Source organism: Spermophilus citellus (genome assembly GCF_964194105.1).
Source record: "Spermophilus citellus genome assembly, chromosome: X".
NCBI classification, from domain to species: Eukaryota; Metazoa; Chordata; class Mammalia; order Rodentia; family Sciuridae; genus Spermophilus; species Spermophilus citellus.
The window spans coordinates 144,459,608-144,480,459 of NC_138190.1; the positions used below are offsets into that span (position 1 = coordinate 144,459,608).

General features: G+C 36.6%; 1 protein-coding gene across 5 annotated transcripts in view; it reads left to right on the forward strand.

Moving 5' to 3' along the window:
- Window positions 1–20,852, forward strand: part of MTM1 (myotubularin 1) — a 114,764-nt gene that overhangs the window by 85,686 nt on the left and 8,226 nt on the right. For all 5 annotated transcript variants that reach the window (XM_081277607.1, XM_081277609.1, XM_081277610.1 and 2 more), the window contains 6 exons: window positions 436–624; window positions 4,578–4,763; window positions 11,221–11,427; window positions 12,918–13,010; window positions 13,582–13,695; window positions 20,077–20,253. In XM_081277607.1, coding sequence (XP_081133733.1) covers window positions 436–624; window positions 4,578–4,763; window positions 11,221–11,427; window positions 12,918–13,010; window positions 13,582–13,695; window positions 20,077–20,253 — 966 coding nt within the window. The remainder of the gene's footprint in view (window positions 1–435; window positions 625–4,577; window positions 4,764–11,220; window positions 11,428–12,917; window positions 13,011–13,581; window positions 13,696–20,076; window positions 20,254–20,852) is intronic.

Below are 20,852 nucleotides of genomic sequence, written 5' to 3' on the forward strand. Positions count from 1 at the left end.
AGTTTTCTTCTTCCTGCAATTGCAACTGTTGGGGAAATGACCTGTACATGTGCATTAAAATCATGAGCAACATATTATAATAGAGACTATTTCCTCTGTCACTTATTGCTGAAGTTGTTTCCGTATGATAACAAATCTAGTGAAAGCTGTGGAATTAAAATAATATCAGAAGCTTTCTGTTACCTTTAGGTGATAAAACTTTCTTGAGATAAACATGTAACTTCTTGGTGCTTATTAATAAGGGACCAGTAAGACAATTGGTTTGTCTGATTCTAAGTAGTCCTCAGTGTTCAACATGTGTTTCTGGGCACTTACACAGTGAAATTGCAAACAGATTCACTTCTTCATAATGGTTAGTATTTTATTTTTTTCATTTTTAATTATTTTCCTGAGACTCGGTTTCTTGATAGTTTAAACTTTTTGAAATAACCATAGGTGCTGTCATGGATTCATCCAGAAAACAAGACGGTCATTGTGCGTTGCAGTCAGCCTCTTGTTGGTATGAGTGGTAAACGAAATAAAGATGATGAGAAATATCTCGATGTGATCAGGGAAACTAATAGACAGATTTCTAAACTCACAATCTATGATGCAAGACCCAGTGTTAATGCAGTGGCCAACAAGGTGAGTGCATTTGATGATATGATGGAAACTTAGCTCACATAGAGTGCAGTAGTATCTTCTTTGAATGGTTTTGCAATGGTATGTCAACACATGAGTTTATTGTTACTTTTAATTTATTTATTTTTTGAGTTGGGGTCATCCTTTGTTGTCCAGTCTGGCCTTGGACTCCTGGGCCCAAATGATCCTGCTGCCTCAGCCCCCAATTAGCTGGGACTATAAGCACGAGTTTAAATTAGTAGTTAAGAAAACTAGTGTTCTTAAATAGAAAATAATATTAATTAAAAGTTAGATTAAAATCAAATGAAAGTGCTTGGGTTGTAGCTCAGTGATAGTGCATTTGTCTAGCATGTATGAGGCACTGGGTTCAATCCTCAGCACCACATAAAAACAAATAAATTAAATAAAGGTATTGTGTCCATCTACATCGCGCATGCGCGTGTGTCTGTGTGTGTGTGTGTGTGTGTGTGTGTGTGTGTGTGTGTGTGTGTGTAATCAAAGGAAAATAAACTTTAGGTAAATAGGCATGTCTAGAACTATAAACTATAATGAACTTGAGTTTTGTCTTGAATCTCAGTCAAGTTAGAATGTCCTTGGTGCTCTTTGGCTGTGGTCTATCACTCTCATTGTACTAGTGGGGCATCTGTAAGAAATTGTGGAAAGCTGCAATTATTAAAATCATAAATTTGTAGCTTTGTCCAAACTGTACATACACATACACTCACACTCAAATGTACATTCTTATTAATATAATTCAAGTAATGAATAGATCCACACATATGAATTTTTCCTGTCCCACATACATAGAAGTTTAATATTTTCAAACAAATCTTTGTCAATCTTTTTTTTTTTTGCCTGCTTAAGCAGAATATGCCAAATGTACTTGAAATTGATTAGGGTCATCATTGAACATCAGTAACTGCCTGTTATTGCCTCAGAAGCTGCTGCATGGTGGAAGGCTGTTTGCTTCTGTAGTAAATGGCCCTTTTACCTTTGATTTCTCCTTTTTGTTTTTTTCCTCCTATCATTGCCAGCTGTCACTTACAAATGTTCACAGTGGGCCTGCCCTGAGTTACCCACTCTCATTCTGCCTTTCAGATTTATTGTTTCTCATCAGCTGTAGGCTTAAATTTCATCATCTTTAATACTTTGCTTATTCCAAGGTCATTTATATGGCATCTTCAATTATTCAGAACACACATCAAGAACTTGAAAGCAAAGCAAGTTTTTGATCAGCAGCTTCCTAAATGGAATCTGTGACATCTTTCTCCACTAGGGTGTGCCAGACTGTGGGTGAGTGTGGGGCTCAGCTCTGCATTATTTGCACATGGATCATCTATCCTATACATTTAGTCCTGGGGAGACCCTTCATCCCATATGTACTTTTAGATAAGTGTTACCACAGTTGCTTTTTGTTTAGAAATTATTTTGAACTGTTATGTAAAGCAATCAGGATGTTTAAATAAGTCAATTAGGAATTATAATAAAATATAATATAAATTATAATAAAATTACAAAATATTTAGGAAGTTAAATATAAATGCCTTCTTGGATTATCCTTAATTTTATATATTACGCTTCTATTAACTTTCATATATAATTAGGTCTGAATACATGTATAAATGCAATATTTCCATGTATTTGGCCTGAAACAGATATTATGTAGCGTTAAAATGAGTGTTTAGAAAGAATATTTTAAGATACTAAAATGTGTGAAATGCATGCTTTCATTATGTTAACTATATGACAACAGAATTCTTGAGTGCCCTTTTAACATTTGGGAAATGAGCCTCTGTTTCTAGTCCTCCTAGGAATGAATGGAAGCAAAATATTAAGGAAAAAAAACTAAGCCTTAAAGAGCTCTGGATCATTCTTTCAGAAACCACACTTGGGTTCCCCTCCTCCCCAAGCCATATCTGTCCCCTTATTATGTACATCTATAGTAACAGGCCCTTGAACCTTCATACCATTGTACTACTTAATTTAGGTTGTTTCTTTCTGTCAAAGAAAGGAAAACCAAAGAGAGGTTTCAAAAGTAACCAGAGTTGGAGAATTTGAACTTTGGGTAACTCAGTCTCTGCTTGACTAATTGATTTTTACCCTTTCTGACTTCTGTTCTCTTTGACCCTAATTGCTCTTCCCTCATGGATATATAGAAATTACAATCCAAGATGTAGCCCCCAACATCACATCATTTTAAATCAAACAAACAAACAAAACTCAGGTGTTGCTAAGATGTAGCACCAAGCCACTTCTATTTTTGTGGCAATACATCATGATGAATTAAAGTGGAAGCATATTACTCTCTGTTTTGTCAGAAGCTTTGGCAATGAGTAAAAAGTGTATTTTTCTTTCTTTTTTTTTACATAACATTTTCAGTTATTTATGAAAGGAACACTAGTGTCAAGGATCTCTTTGAAAACCACCATAATTATTTAAAAGGCACACGTGCAGAAGAAGCAAGTCCTCTGCTGGGAGGCTGACATGTGTCATTGTATTACACACTTTCAAAGCTATCAAAACATAGGCCGGCCCCTTCCTCCACACTCTCTGCCTGCATTTTACAAAAGTGACTGCCAGGAGGACAGGAGTGCCTCTCCCTACACTCTTCCCTGAGGCCTGGATAACCAAGAGGCCAGGAAGTTGGTCCATTTGTCTGCTTATTTATTAGCTAATAGCTCTTTAAAAACAGCAAGGCAAAGATTCATTGTCTACTTACTACTGATGCTGCTTAGAGTAAGTGCTAAAGAGATATTTTTGCCTGAATATATTTCCTCACCTAGAGTCTAGAGATCAAAGGCCTCTGGATGGCTACATAGGTCTCCAGGTTGGAAGTTCAAGTGGGAACATTCCTTCTACTGCAGGAAGCCTTCTCTATAACTACCCAAACTCCAAAACAAAACTGTAGGTTACTTTGTCCCTTCCCAACCTGGATACAAGCTTATATTCCTTCCACTGTCATAAAGAAAAAGAAAAGCCATGTTGTAGTGAAGGCACATTTGTCTGGGGACTTCCTCTTTCCTCTTTGGCCCTAGGCAGGTGTTTCCCTGCTCTCCTTCTAGAAGCAGTCAGAACTTAGCATAATGTTGCTTTCTTTTCAAGTCTCAGAACTTTTTCTTAAAGGGCCTGAGGCCATGTGTCCTATAGCATTTAAAAACATTTAAGCAGAGTACAGCCAGGTTCCTAAACAAAACCACTACTGTTCTTTCTGTCAATGTGGAAAACAGACATTCTTCACCATGCTTTGGAAGTGAACCAAAGCCTCCCCTGACAAGTTAATACTTGCAGGTGCTATGTTAGGTAGTGGCCATCTTGTCACCTCCAGGAACTTTGTGTTATTTGAGATCACACTACATGCAGTGCTCTGTCCTTCATGTTTGCATATCAGAGAGGTAGTCATGATGTAATAGAAAAGGTGCAGCTTTGAAGGTACATTAGACTTAAATTCCACTAGCTTTAAATAGCATCTCTCAGTTTGTTTTCTCATTATTGGCCCGGGTCTGTTTGACTTCAAAGCCTGTCATCTTCCTCTAACTTATCTTGTCCTATGTGAGTATTATGACACAGCCAGGGGTGCCTGCTGCTACCTCAATTTCACTGCCTCCACCTCCCCAGACAAGTAAGTAATATTATAGCTACAAAGCTGATAATACAGGGGAAGGATCTTTCAGAACTTCTTTCCAGATCTAGAAGAACAGCCAGTAATTACAGTGTACTTTGAAGAATTTTGACTCATGAATCCCCAGAAAATTGCTTGCCTTCTTTTTTTTCTAACTCAAAGTATGACTAATGTTTAGGCTTACTATTGGTTAGGAAGTCAATTCACATCAATTATTTATTTAAATTGGAGGGGTTTGTGTTGAGATTTGAAAGAAAAATAACTCTTGAAATAGTTGTGCAACTTAACTGATAGAATATAAAACCTAACTTATTGTTTTGTATGTCTTGTTTCTTAGGCAACAGGAGGAGGATATGAAAGTGATGATGCATATCATAACATAGAACTTTCCTTCTTAGACATTCATAATATTCATGTTATGCGGGAATCTTTAAAAAAAGTGAAAGACATTGTTTATCCTAACGTAGAAGAATCTCATTGGTTGTCCAGTTTGGAGTCTACTCATTGGTTGGAACATATCAAGGCAAGTATATTTTAAAAATTTGTATATGTAAAATAAAATGTGTTTAGTGGAACAGGATACATTCCTTATATATTTAAAAACTGAACAGTGAAACTATTCATAGTAGAGGACTTTACATTTGATAGTTTTATGTTTCTTTATAGTTTGCTTACCAAAATTAAAGATTTTATAACATCACTCTGGCTTATTTTTAGAGTTTGGAAAGATGTGTCTTTCAGTCTTGTCAATAGTAAATAGTTCAGTCTGTCATGCAGGCTTATTTAAGAATAACCAGTTTATTATCTAGCCATTATTGGGTATGGCCCCCATGGACCTCCAAAGAAGTAATTTTTTAAAAAAATGATCTCAAATTGAATAATTTTAAAGAATTAGTTTTATACTTCTATAAAGTCCAATTCTTCGTCATGATACAGCATCAAAGATCCTTTTCTCTTTTTTTTCATTGCCAGCGATTGAACCTGAGGCCTTACATATGGTAGGCAAGTGCTCTAGTACTAAGCTACTCCCCCAGCCCTAAAAACCCTCTATTCTTAAAAAGTACTTGAAGCTATCTAAGGGAACTAACACTTGAAGCCATTTAATTCTATTAAAAAAGCTTACTTTAAAGAGGTGAATTGTTAAGATGAATTGTTCTCTAGTGAAATTATATTTTCCTACTTAATAGAAATTTTTTAAATTTTATCTCTTATATTTTCAGTTTTAAAATTTTTTTCCTAAAAAATGAATTGCACAAAAATTAATTGTAACAACTAAATGTAATGTGGTGTACGGATGGGATTCTGGAACAAAAAAGGACATAAGGTTCAAAACTAAGAGGATCTGAATAAAATATGAACTTTTAAAATAATAAGTTAATAATAAACTCATTAATAATAAGTTAATAGTATATTGATATTGGTTCAGTTGTTGTGACAAACATATGATATTATATGATACACTGTAGTTGTAACATCTGTACTATGTCAATAAGACTGGAAATTGGGTTGACTATATGGAAACTATCTTTCTATAGTACTTTCTAAGTTTTCTATACATCTAAAACTATTCATTTATTTATTATTCTACTTTATTTTATTTTTATTTTTTTCTGAGATACTAGGGGTCAAACCCAGGGCCCTGCTAGGCAAGGTCTCTATCACTGCGCTACATCACCAGACCCTAAAACTATTCTAAAATTAAAATGTTTATTTTATAAAAGGGTTCATATGGCCAGATGCAGTGTTGCACATGTATAATTCCAGGAACTCAAGAGACTGAGAGGAGGGTCACAGTTCAAGGCCAGCCTCAGCAATTTAGCAATGCCCTTAGTGACTTGATATGACCTGTCTGAATTTAAAAAATGAAAAGGGTCTGGGGATGTGGTTCAGTGGTTGAGTGCCCCTGGGTTCAATCCCTGGTACAAAAAAAAAAAAAAAAAACATGGAGGTGGGGCTCATATGCTTATTGTTTCAGACCCTGTTAATGGGAACAAGGAGAAGATATATTTCTTGCTTCTAGGGAGGTTCATGTGTGGTTGAGGAGCATAATATTCTACTATTCTAGTGTACCATGTGTTCCACACCAAATGGGCCTTCACATCAGAGTCAATGGAAGGAACAGACCCTTTGGAATTCAGTGGGACTGGATCTGGTCCTTGAAGAGGAATAGGGGACTGCATCCTAGAAAAAGTAGACAGTCAAATCCAGAAATAGAAATGGCTGAATTCAAGTTAGCAAGATTGAGGATTTCTATGGATGCAGAGACCTGGTCATGGGCCTTGACTGTCAACATAGACTGTGGGGAGACTCATGAGGTTTGAGAATAGCTGTGTACTTTACAAAAATGTTCTGGTAGCTACTTATAGAATAGACAGGAAAGGGAAGAACATGAAGACAGAGAAAACAGAACCATCTCAATACTGCAAAGATAAGGGGTAATGATGACCAGTGCAGGTCTGAGGGGACTAGAAAAGGGATAAACACAAGATGTTGCCAAGTATTTTAGTCAGTTTCCCCCTCCCCCGCTGGGACCAAAAGACCTGACAAGAACAATTGGAGGAGGAAAGATATATTTGGGGGCTTACAGTTCCAGAAGTTTCAGTCCATTGCAGATTCTATTCCTTGGGACCTGAAGTAAGGCAGGGCACCATGGTGGAAGAATGTAGCAAAAGAAGGCAGGTCAGGACATGGTACCAGGAGGCAGAGAAAGAGAGACAGCTCTGCTCAACACACACACACACATACACACACACACACACACACACACACACACACACACCAAAGGCATGCCTGCAAGGACCCACCTCCTTGAGCCACACCCTACTTACCCACAGTTACCACCAAGTTAAACCCTATCAGGGGATTAAGTCGCTGATTAGGTTTAGCTCTCATAACCCAGTCATTTCACCTTTCAACTTTCTTGGATTGTCTCACACATGAGCTTTTGAGGGACACCTGTTATCTAAACCATAACACCAAGGAAGGACTTGTGATTCTCCTAAAGAAATGCAGGACAATGTCAAGAGTGTGAGCCTAGCTGAGAATGATGCCACCATTTGCAGATGAAGGATAGCCCTCATCAGGACCTTGGTCGGCATATGTGCATTTGGGGTAGTGGCAGTTATCCCCTGGTGATGTCTAATAGGCAAGTTTTCATGCAAAGTGGAACTCCAAGGTTAAGGCTGACATATTGGTTTGGGAATCAGCTGTGAGGCAATGTACTCATGTCAAGCCCTTTAGTATGGAAGCTGAGGAAGAAAATGAATGAGAAGATTAGAATCCTCGTAACAGGGCCTTGATTACATTTGTATTCAGAACAGGAGGTGAGAAGTAGAGCTCAGTGTAGGAGGCAAAAGAGAGATACTAGGGAATGAAGAGAGCGTATTGGAATGTCAAGAAAGGACCCAAGAAGAAACAGTGATACTTCAAAGTTTGTTAGGGAGATAGATCCTTGATGACTTTGGAAGTAGACCTGCACAGGTGTCTAGCAGTGGGGTGGGGCAAGAGTTGAAAAATAGTGATAGTGAACATAGACTATTCTTTCAAAAAGCTAGATAGTTGGGGGTTGAGGATCATGTGATTAGGGGAAGGACTTTTCAAATCTTGGGAAGCTTCAGCCTGTTTTGTGGACAAAAGAAAAGATTCACTTTAGGCTTTTTTTTTAAGGAAATAATCACACAGATCTGAAAAGATGGTTATACCAGGATGTTTATAGGAATAAAAATAAATAAATAAATGTACTTAAATAAGCAGGAAAACATCTATATAATTAAATACTGTATAACCATTAAAATTATGTAATCTAGTATATAGTACATGAGGAAATGCTCAGTATATAAAAGTGAAAAATGCTTCATAAACCCCAAATAAAGCAAAGATAGGGCTGGACCTGGTGGTACACACCTGTAATCCCAGAGGCTTGGGAGGCTGAGGGCAGGAGGATCCCAAGTTTGAGGCCAGCCTCAGCAATTTAGTGAGGCCCTAGACCCTGTCTCAAAAATAAAATGGGCTAGCAATGTGGCTCTGTGGTTAAGTGCCCATGGGTTCAATCCCTGATGCCAAAAACGGGGCAAACGGATATGTTTGTATATAGAGAAGTTTAGAAAGGTATCTACCAACATGTAAAAATGTATTTTTTTCAGACTAAAAAGATTGTGTTTGTTTTTATTTTCTTTGTCCTTTTGTTTGCTCCATTTTTCATGATTACATATCACTTCAGTAAAGAAGGTAGAAAGACTTTTTAAAAAATATTTTTTAGTTGTCGATGGACACAGTACATTTATTTTATTTATTTATTTTTATGTGGTGCTGTAGATTGAACCCAGCTCCTCACACATACTAGGCAAGTTCTCTACCACTGAGCCACAACCCTGCCCTGTAGAAAGACTTTTTAAAAAGAGAAAGTCCAGGTATAGGAGTTATTGGAAAGGTGGGTAAGCTCTACTCTGGTTCAAAGTAGGGACCATTGAACAGCTCAGATGCCTGAGGAAATTAGGTAGAAGGCCATCTTCAAAAGATAAAGGTGGGAAGTTGGGACTTCAGAAATGTGGAAAATGAAAAAGATCCTTGTCAGATTTTATAGTTTTGTCCACAGTGAGGAGGATAAAAAAAAATTTAAAACTGTCACCGTCCTCTGATGAAATAAGAGGAAATATGAGGATTCTCGGGAGTCCAGCTGGACATGCGTAACAACATCCAGTGCAGTTTCTCTGGCATGTGTATAATATATATATAACTGAGATTGAATCCCTTTTATTGTGAGAGAAGTATGTGGGGTGAGAGTTGCCCTCTGTGAAAATGCTTCTCAACAGCCCTTTTTTTCAGAATTACCTCAAATTAAAATTGTAAACAGGATTGCATGGAGAATACAATATGCCTAAACAAATGGACTGCACCAGTCGTTTTATAAGCAATGAGTTTTGTACAAGTAATTGATGGCTTCTCATACTTAGGTCCTTTAACCTTTCCTTCTCAGCACTACTTTGTCTACTTATCTCTCATTACTGTTTATGTAAAAATAATAAAGTTACATTTGTTTTAAAATTCTCTGCATGTCAGATTTTTACATGGTCTGACTTTTCCTTGAATTAGTTTAAATAAATTAGTAGTTCAGTTTCCTTAAATTAGTTAAAATGTCAGCAATATATATCTAAGCATGGCTGTTAGAATTTCAAGAGCTCTGTGGCATAAAATCTTAAAAAGTCAACTTCGTCCAGTCATGGTTGTATACACCTATAATCCCAGCTATTCAGGAGGCTGAAGCAGGAAGATCAGAAGTTCAAGACCAGCAAGGACAACTTAGACCCTGTCTCAAAATAAAATTTAAAAAGGGCTAGGTATGTACTTCAGTGGTAGAGTGCTTGTCTAACAGGAAATAGTCTCTGGTATACCCACTATTGCAGTCTCCAGTACCACAAAATACCAAACAAACAAACAAAGAAAAAAAAAGTCAAAATGACAAAATATATACAAATTGCTGATAAGCACATAAAAAGATGAAACCTTCAAACACTGGTGAGAATGTGAGATGGTACAACTATTTTTAGAAATACTTTGTCAATTACTTTGATAATGACACATATATTCTACCATAGATTCCAATCATCACACTCCTAGCTATTTTCCTAAGAAAAATGAAAATGCTATGCCCTTTCATAGACTTGTTTGCAAAAGTTCACAGCATCATTATTTGTAATAAATAAATACTAGAAATAACCAAATGTCTCTGAGCTGATGAAGGAAAAGTAACATGTGGTTTCTTCATACCATGGAATATTAGATGCCATAAAAAGGAATGAAGCATTGATCCATGCTACAACATGGATGAGCCTTGACAACAAAGACTGTATAGTGTATGATTCCATTTATATGAAATTTCTATTAAAGCAAAACTGTAGAGTCAAGAAGCAAATAAGTGGGTGTCTAGGTCTGAGGGAAGGAGCATGGATTGATCTCACATGGTACAAGGAAACTTTTGGGGTGATGAAGTACAATAGTTGGATTGTGGTGGTGATAGCACAATTGTATTAATTTACTGAATCTTGTCATACTGTCTCTAAATACCTGCATCATCAAAAAACGACATCATAGCAATTATAAAATTTAGTGGTTCTTTTAAGTCTCAATTTTTTATCTTTAAAACACATATCTTTGAATTAAATATTTATTTTTTGAATAAATATTCTTTCTGCAGCTTAGGAGCCAAATAAGAGTCCATATTTTGTCAATTCAAAGGCCAAAAGGTTATTTCCATTGTATCATGCCTTTAAAGTGTAGAATAGACCTGTTTAGCCAATGATTAAATTTAATCCCATAATTATTATAGGTTGAATGGTGCCCATGAAATTTGTATGTTAGTCCTGAGCCCTAGTACCTCAAAGGACAACCTTATTTGAGATAAAGTCTTGTGATGATTTAAAAGATGAGACTTAAGGAGTAAGTCCCCACTTCAACATGATTCATGTCCTCATAAAAAAGGGATGATTTGGACACAGATGCATGCACACAGAAATAATGCCAGGTGAAGATTTGTGTTATGCTGCCACAAGCCCAGGAACTTACAGATGCTAGGAGAGTGGCACGCAACAAGCTCCTGCATAGGGCAAAATGGCCCTGTTTACACCTTGATCTCAGACTTCCAGCCTCCACAACTGTGAGACAACCAATTTCTATTGTTTAAGCCACCCAGTTTTAGTACTCTGTAATGGCAGCCTTGATAAACATAACAATCACATTCATGGAAATACTGTCAAAATGCAGTATGGCTCTGTTTTTTAACATCTAGACACACCCAAAAGCAGTCTCTGTAGACAGACGAAGATCAACAGATCCACTGGTTCCCAATGTTCCATCTTCTTCACTCTCTTCTAGACACTGATGGATATTTTAAAGCAGGACTTTGTATATAGTTAGAACATCATATTTTAAATTTAAGCAGTATCTTAGCACTGCCTTCTGAATCACATATTTTTCTCTGACAGCTTGTTCTGACAGGAGCCATTCAAGTTGCAGACAAAGTTTCTTCAGGGAAGAGTTCAGTGCTTGTGCACTGCAGTGACGGATGGGACAGGACCGCTCAGCTGACATCCCTGGCCATGCTGATGTTGGATAGCTACTACAGGAGCATCGAAGGCTTTGAAATACTGGTACAAAAAGAGTGGATAAGTTTTGGACATAAATTTGCATCTGTAAGTTAACAATGAAACTAATTTGGGGAGGGGTACTGGGGATTGAACCCACAGACACTTAGTCACTGAGCCACATCCCCAGCCCTTTTTATTTTTTTATTTTGAGACAGAGTCTCACTAACTTGCTTAAGGCCTTGCTAAGTTGCTGAGACAGTCTTTGAACTTGCAATCCTCCTGCCTCAGCCTCCCAAGCTGCTGGGATTACAGGCAAGCAATACCATGCCTGGCCAATAAAACTAATATTTAAAAAAAAATCAAATCACTGCCATTTGGGATTGAAACACTAGTTGCTAAGCCACGTATTCAGTACCAAAACGAAAATCTGAGAAATGTAAATAAAGAAACACTTTACAGGTTTGAAAATGTGTGATGCCGTAGGTTGATAAAAGTTGTTTTAGGAGACATGTTTATCCATCTGCACTCTTTATAGTTTCACTTGAAAGTAATAGAGTCTGCATAGAAATGTTTAAATTGAAATTTCACAAAAAAGAGAAGATAGATAACAGTTTACTCTGAACTAATATTATAGCTAATAAGGCCAAATATGTTTTATAGAAATGCCAGATTTTAGTTTAGGCTTTTTATTATTCTTCTCTGATATACATTTAAAAATCATCAAGAGAATCTCTTAAAATCCATATTCTCAGGTCTTGCTTCAAGATGTCCTTTGAATAAATGTTTCAACCAGCTTCCCACTGATTCACAGGAAGGGAACCCAGACATCACCTTCCCCCCCCCATACTTGTGGATTGAACTCAGGGGCACTGGACCACTGAGCCCCATCCCTAGTCCTATTTTGTATTTTATTTAGAGACAGGGTCTCACTGAGTTGCTTAGCACCTTAACAGTTGCCGAGGCTGGCTTTGAACTCGTGATCCCCCTGCCTCAGCCTCCTGAGCCACTGGGATTACAGGCATGCGCCACCATGCCTAACCTTCAGCCACATTTTATCAGTAATATGAATGTATGAATAACATCTTCAGGTAGAAAACATTGTGATTTAACAAGTGAATGCATTGTGAAGTTGCTGGTTTCATCTTTAAGAGCAAAAGAAGTTTTAATTCTAATGATCACAGTTTTGGGATATGATTTCAAGCCTTGAAACTTTGAACTTAATCCCTTTATGACAGAAATAACTATGTTAGATGTCTTGTACCACACTGCTCAGGGTAATCCAGTCCTGTGTTCTATCTATAGCTGTCCACAACTCCTACAAAACTGTAGTTATATAGAATAATTGTAGTAATAACATAGGATTATGATGTTTCACCAATTTTAGTGGTATTTTATAGTTTATATATCTAATTTCCATTATTACAAAACCTTCTATTATTTATCTATATTTTCACAGAAATATATACTATTAACTATGATAAACTTGGCATTTAGAAGGAAGATTGCTGAATTGTATAGTCAGATTTTGTGGCTTATATGCTTTCTCAGTTTTATACCCATGAATTAAACAAGTCATCTTCACCAATTCGTTTCAGAGAATAGGTCATGGTGATAAAAACCACGCTGATGCTGACCGATCTCCTATTTTTCTTCAGTTTATTGATTGTGTATGGCAGATGTCAAAACAGGTAAGGAATATATGAGATTAAAACACAGTCAACTTAATGTTTAAATTGAATATTGTGTTATATAATATCTGGGTTTTACCCCCAAAATATGCAGGACAAGATAAAGATGAAATAAAATCAGCCATGTGTGAATAATTGTTGAATCCAAGTGATGCCTATGCAGGAGTTCATTTTATTATTGTGACTACTATTCATATGTCTGGAATCCCCCATAATAAAGTTTTCAAGTTTAAATTTTATCTGCATTATCTCTGCTAGTGGAAGATCAATGTAACTGTCTTTTATATTCATTCTATATAAGCATTTAGATGTAAGCATGTCTGCTAACGTGTAATGCCTTAAAGAATTCAAGTAAAATCCAGAAAATGAAACTCTTGACACCTTTTCATCTTCTCCCTTTACTTGATGCATATTGAAATTTCTCAGTTCTGTGTAAAGTGCAAGCCCTGCTGTCCTTCTCAGAACCCTACAGTGTGGCAGCATTTGGTCCTTCCTACCATAGGTCTTTTTGGTTCTATAAAATATTAGTCTCAGCCATTCATGCCTTGCTTGCTTATTTGTTTTTGTCTAGTTCCCTACAGCTTTTGAATTCAATGAACAGTTTTTGATTACAATTTTGGATCATCTATACAGTTGCCGATTTGGTACTTTCCTATTCAACTGTGAATCTGCTCGAGAAAGACAGGTGAGTAAAAATGCTAATCTGGGCTGGGGATGTGGCTCAAGCGGTAGCACGCTCGCCTGGCATGCGAGCGGCCCGGGTTCAATCCTCAGCACCACATACCAACAAAGATGTGTCCGCCGAGAACTAAAAAAATAAATAAATAAATTTTTAAAAAATGCTAATCTTTCTGTAAAGGTTTGCCAAGATGTATCTAGTGTGCCATACATCAAGAAGAATATGAGAGTTTGTGAGATGCTGACTTTGCCCACAAAAAGTAGGAATGACTTTAAAGCCATGCAGGTTTTCCCTCCCAAAATCCATGATAATGTTGGTGAAATGAATTGTATTATAAAGGTCATAAACCTTGTAATAATAGGGGAAAGAAAGAGACAGCAACAAATTTTAAAAGCTGGAAAGCCCATAGATAAGTGATTAATAATTTAGCTTCAGAAAACCAAGATCTCACACCAACAGTAGAGAAGCCAAGAACCAAGCCACTTTGAATTGCATGAACCCTGGACAACTCCAGGTTGAACTCTACCAGGTAAGTATCTGGGGTGAAGGAGGAAGATACCTTGAAGAGCCATTTAGAATAAGCTACACAAATTCCCTCCATTCCTCTCTGGAACTAAGGACTCTGGCAGAGGTTTCCTGCCAAGAGAGGGTGCTTGAAGAGGTGCTGCACTGTGATAGCCCCACTTCTCTTCCCTCACTCCCTCCCAGTGTTCTGGAACCAGGTCTTCATCATTCAGATGGGAGCATCAAAGAGCCATCTCTGTTGGTGAGGATGGTGAGACAATGGATCCCTCCTAAATTGCTAATTGGGATGGAAAATGCTACAGCTGTTATGAGAAACTGGTGATTCCTCAAAAAGGGAAATACAGAATTATCATCTGACCCAGTAATTTCGCTCCTAGGTATATATTCTAAGGAACTGAAAATAGGGGTTGAAACCAAAACTACACATGTATATATTTACAATAGAATGTTAACAGCCCAAATATCTGTCAGGATGAATGAATAAAACAAAATGTGGTCTATCCATATGATAATATTATTATAATATTATTCAGCCATAAAAGTGAAGGAAATATTCATATCACAATTAGGATGGACCTTGAAATCATTGTTCTAAGAAAAAGAAACCTGATGCAAAAGATTACATAAAATACAATTCCATGTGTGTGGAATTTCCAGAATAGATAAACCCATAGGGACAGAAAGCACATTAGTTGCCAGAGGCTAGAGGCAGGGGAGCATAGGGAGTGCCTGTTTCGTGGGTATGGGCTTTCCATTTGTGTAAATGGGAAAATGTTTTGGAAATTGATAGAGGTGATAGCTGCATGACATTGTGAATGAACTAAAAGCCACTGAATTGTATAGTTTTAAAATGTTTTATTTTATGGTATGTGAATTTGACGTCAGTTTAAAAAATTATCTCTGGGAAAACTAAGTTTTCTCAGAAAAACAACTTGGAAAAAATAACAGAGGAAGGGAGACAGAGAAGAAGCTACTATCTGATATCCTCAGAAGAATAAGAAAAATATTAACATCAGAAAATAAGGAGATAGTATCTGGAAACAACATTTAGAGATCCGAAAAGAACTTTGAAATTAAAAACATGATACCAGCCAGGCATGGTGAGGCATGCCTATAACACTAGCAACTTGAGAAGCTGAGGCAGGAGGACTGCAAATTCAAGAACAACCTCAGCAACTTAGCAAGCCCCTGAGCAACTTAATGAGACCCTGTCTCAAAATAAAGAATAAAAAGAGTTAGGGATGTGGCTCGGTGGTTAAGCAACCCCAGGTTCAATCCCTAGTTAACACCCCCACAAAAAAAACAAAACAAAACAAAAAAGCCATGGTATCAACAGAAATGAAAAACCAAGAAGAGGTAGAAAAGGAAGTTGAAAAAAATCTCAGAAAATAGGGAATAAAAACAGGAAAAATAGAAAAGAAATGAAAAAAAAAGATTAGTCTTGAAGGTCCAATATCCAAATAATAGGAAAAACAGGGGAAAAAGAGAAAATAGGAAATCCAGAGAGAAGAAAGTTTAACTTAAATAATAATTTAAGACTATTTTAAAGAATTGAAATAGATAAGTCATTTTAAAGGTTCACCAAGTGCCAAACAGTGTGAATGAAAAGAGACCTATACTAAAGCACATCTTAGTGACATTTCTGATCACCAAGGACAAAGATCCCACAGCTTTTCTCTCAGACAAAATGAATGAGTTATGGGTTGAGCTTCTCTAATCCAAAGTGTGAAAGCTTCAAAATCTAAACAGTTTTGGAACACTTACATGACCCAAATGGAAAATTTCATATCTATTTTCATGTAACTGGCCATAGTCAAAACATGGGCACATTAAAATATTGTATAAAATTAATTTTAATTTTTGTGTATTTGGTATATAAGAAATATAATGAATTTCATGTTTAGACTTGGATCCCATCTCTAAAACGTACCTTAGTATGTATATGCAAATATTCCAAAAATCTGGAAAAAAATCATAAATCCAGTCCCAGGCATTTTGGATAAGTGATACTTAACCTGTGTTTGCAAAGAAACAGAAATCAGGAATACTTTGGATTATTCAACAGCAGTATTGGAAGTTAGAAACCGCATAGAGCATTGCATTCAGAATTCTAAAAGAAAGTGGCTTAAACCTAGCTTTCTATAGCTACCAAACTGTCAACAAAATTTGAAGGTAGAACAGAAATATTCTTGGATACACACAGCTGCAAGAGTGCCTCCCATGCTATACTATTTCTCTGGAAGCAACTGAAATGTATGCACTCCACAATAACAATAAGCCTAAATAGAGGCAGAGGGGTCTCAAGGGTGATATATTATACATGTATATCAAGACATCACATGGAACCCCATAAATATGTACAATTTTATGTGTCAGTTAAATGTAAAGATTAATTTTTTTAAAAAGTAAAATTAGAACTACTGTATAATCCAGAAATCCCATTATGAAGTATATATTGAAAATAAATTAAATTAATATGTCAAAGACATCTGTATTCCCGTGTTCAGGCACCACGATTCCTAATAGCCAAGAAAAGGAAACAACCTCAGTATCCATCAATGGATGAATGGATGACGAAAATGTGGTACATATACACAATGGAATACTATTCAGCCATAAAACAGAATGAAATCCTACCATTTGCAATAACATGAATGAAACTGGATGACATTATGCTGGGGTGAAATAAACCAGGCACAGAAAAAAAATACTGTACGATCTTTTTTCTGTATGGAATCTAAACAAATGTTGAACCCATAGTAACAGAGAATGGAAGGATAATTACCAAGGGCTCAAGGTGGGTAGGGGAGAAGAGGAGATATTGTTCAAAAGGTGTAAACCTTCAGTTAAGAGATGAGTAGTACTAGAGACCTAATGTGCAGCTTGGTAACTAGAGTTAATAATGGCATATTATAGACTTGAAATTGGTTAATAAGGTAGATCTCAAGTGTTCTCACCACAGAAAAATGGTAACTGTGTTAGGTGACCTATATGTAATTAGCTTGATTGTGGTGATTATTTCACAATGTGCACAAATCAAAATATTATGTTGGCTGGGAAAGTTGGTGCATACCTGTAGTCCCAGTAGTTTGGGAGGCTCAGGCAGATCACTTGAGTCTAGGAGTTCAGGGCCAGTCTGGGCAACATAGTGAGATCCTCTCTCAAAAATATAAATTTAAAAAATTAAAAATCAAGGGGCTGGGGTTGTGGCTCAACAGTACATTGCTCACCTAGCATATGTGAGGCCCTGGGTTCAATCCTCACCACCATATAAAAATAAATAAATAAAGGCATTGTGTCCAACTATGACAAAAAATTAAATATTAAAAAATTAAAAATCATATATAAATTGCATAACCTAAGTAGAAACAATTTATATTTGCCAAGTATACCTTAATAAAGCTGAGAAAAAATATAATTGCTTCTACATAAATGTGTGAGACTTTTATTTATATCAACACTGTCAAACTACGTGTGTGGGGGGTGCTGGTGATTGAACCCAGGGCCTTGTGCATGGGAGGCAAGCACTCTACCAACTGAGCTATATCTCCAGCCCGTATATGGCTTTTTAAGCTATGTGCATATATAAAAATAAAAACAAAATTCAAATAAACACAAAGCAATATACATTTTGGTACCAGAAACATGCAATTGAAGTTTTAGGTAGATTCAGAAGAAGGCAAAGTGATGCTATCATTATTATCATTCATATTAATGAAATACCTATACCAAGGAACCTTTAGTCACTTATTTTAGGGGTGTTCTTTTTAGTTTTTAGGTTTAGTTTATTTCTTCTCCCTTATTTGAAGTCATTACTAAAAACTGTTTAAAAATTCACTGATGGTAATTTTAATTCTTTTTTTTCTGTTTGTTTTTTTTTATTTTTTTTATTGGTTGTTCACAACATTACAAAGCTCTTGACATATCATATTTCATACATTAGATTGAAGTGGGTTATGAACCCCCAATTTTACCCCAAATGCAGATTGCAGAATCACGCCGGTTACACATCCACAATTTTACATAATGCCCTATTAGTAATTGTTGTATTCTGCTACCTTTCCTATCCCCCACTATCCCCCCTCCCCTCCCCTCCCCTCCCATCTTCTCTCTCTACCCCATCTACTGTAATTCATTTCTCTCCTTGTTTATTTTCCCATTCCCCTCACAACCTCTTATATGTAATTTTGTATACCAATGAGGGTCTCCCTTCATTTCCATGCAATTTCCCTTATCTCTCCCTTTCCCTCCCATCTCATGTCTCTGTTTAATGTTAATCTTTTCTTCCTGCTCTTCCTCCCTGCTCTGTTCATAGTTGCTCTCATTATATCAAAGAAGACATTTGGTATTTGTTTTTTAGGGATTGGCTAGCTTCACTAAGCATAATCTGCTCTAATGCCATCCATTTCCCTGCAAATTCTATGATTTTGTCATTTTTTATTGCTGCATAGTACTCCATTGTGTATAGATGCCACATTTTTTTTATCCATTCATCTATTGAATGGCATCTGGGTTGGTTCCACAGTCTAGCTATTGTGAATTGTGCTGCTATGAACATCAATGTGGCAGTATCCCTGTAGCATGCTCTTTTAAGGTCTTCAGGGAATAGTCCGAGAAGGGCAATAGCAGGGTCAAATGGTGGTTCCATTCCCAGCTTTCCCAGGAATCTCCAAACTGCTTTCCAAATTGGCCGCACCAATTTGCAGTCCCACCAGCAATGTACAAGTGTACCCTTTTCTCCACATCCTCGCCAGCACTTGTTGTTGTTTGACTTCATAGTGGCTGCCAATCTTACTGGAGTGAGATGGTATCTTAGGGTGGTTTTGATTTGCATTTCTCTGACTACTAGAGATGGTGAGCATTTTTTCATGTACTTGTTGATTGATTGTATATCCTCCTCTGAGAAGTGTCTGTTCAGGTCCTTGGCCCATTTGTTGATTGGGTTATTTGTTATCTTATTGTCTAATTTTTTGAGTTCTTTGTTTACTCTGGATATTAGGGCTCTATCTGAAGTGTGAGGAGTAAAAATTTGTTCCCAGGATGTAGGCTCTCTATTTACCTCTCTTATTGTTTCTCTTGCTGAGAAAAAACTTTTTAGTTTAAGTACATCCCATTTGTTGATTCTTGTTATTAACTCTTGTGCTATGGGTGTCCTATTAAGGAATTTGGAGCCCGACCCCACAGTATGTAATTTTAATTCTTAAATTTTTAATTTGCCAGCTTCATTGTGTCCCCAAACTGATGGTCAAATTTTGGTAAAAAGCTATAAAAAACAATGAAAATATGAGGATTTGTATAAGATAATGAATACCAGGTTAAAAAGTGAAGACATTGTGGTCAGTTATCCAGATGTTTTCAAATGTCTGCATGTCAATATGATGTGGATTAAGCATTTGGATGATTGATTATAATAAAATGAGTTAATGTCTAAATGCCTGCTGTCAAGTAGACACAGGTTAAGATTTTGTAGTTCTAACAAACACAAAAATTTTAAAAGCCAGTGGGATCTTAGGATTATTTTTCTTTTCACTGAATGAAAAAGAGTGTACTGCCCATCTGTTCATAAATGTTTTACCTAGCCAGGAATAGTCTTCTTAGGTCAGTGAATTGCATTTAATGGTGCAGCATCCTGCACCCCTGTCTTCTGGCAGAAATAGTGGCTCTCAAGCCAGGCCATTATGTATGCAAATGTCCTGTAAGTGGCTGTGAGCACTCACTGGCCCTTGACCTTTTTGAGCTATTATGGGGATAATGTAAATGTGTGATTCAAGTTGATGCTGAACTGGATTGTCATGGGCTATGAAATGGTTTCTGTGATTGTGTGCGTGTTTACTTAGGCTGTCTGCTTTCTCTCTCTTCTAGAAAGTTACAGAAAGAACAGTTTCTTTATGGTCACTAATCAACGTCAATAAAGAAAAATTCAAAAACCCCTTCTACACAAAAGAAATCAATCGAGTTTTATATCCAGTTGCCAGCATGCGTCACTTGGAACTCTGGGTAAATTACTACATTAGATGGAACCCCAGAATCAAGCAACAAGTAAGTGAAGTAGCACTATTAAAAGAAACCAAATGTTTACTTCTGAGATTAAATAATGTTAAAATTATGAAGGGAAAAAACACTTGCTTTTAAATACAGTTTAATTTGTATATAATTACTAAACCATGGATGTTGCAATTAAATTCCTCTGCCGATGTGAATGTTGTAACTTTTTTGCTCTAATGTAAGGCAATATAAAGCTCCAGAACATCCCTGAGTTTTCACAGCCAGGGGTTTCCTTTACTCACTTGAAGTGGTTACTCAACACATATACACACATGATTAGAAACTTCTTTAAATTGACTAGACTTGAATGATCCTGCCAAAGTAACAAAACGTTTTGTGTCCTGTGGTTCAAGTGTCTGTACTAGGTCAGCTGTCACCAGAGTGCTTTTTCCTGAGGGCCTCTACTTCTAAAATAAAGATACTGGGTCTGCCAGTGGATAGGAAATTCAGCTGGCCATTTGTCAATCATAAAATAGAAATAAGGATGTTTGAAGAGAAATGCTATGTATTTTATTAAAGACATTTATTTAGGCTTTCCTTTCTCCCACTCCATCCCAAATCCACAGGGGAAAAAAAAAAGCCTGTTTGTAGAG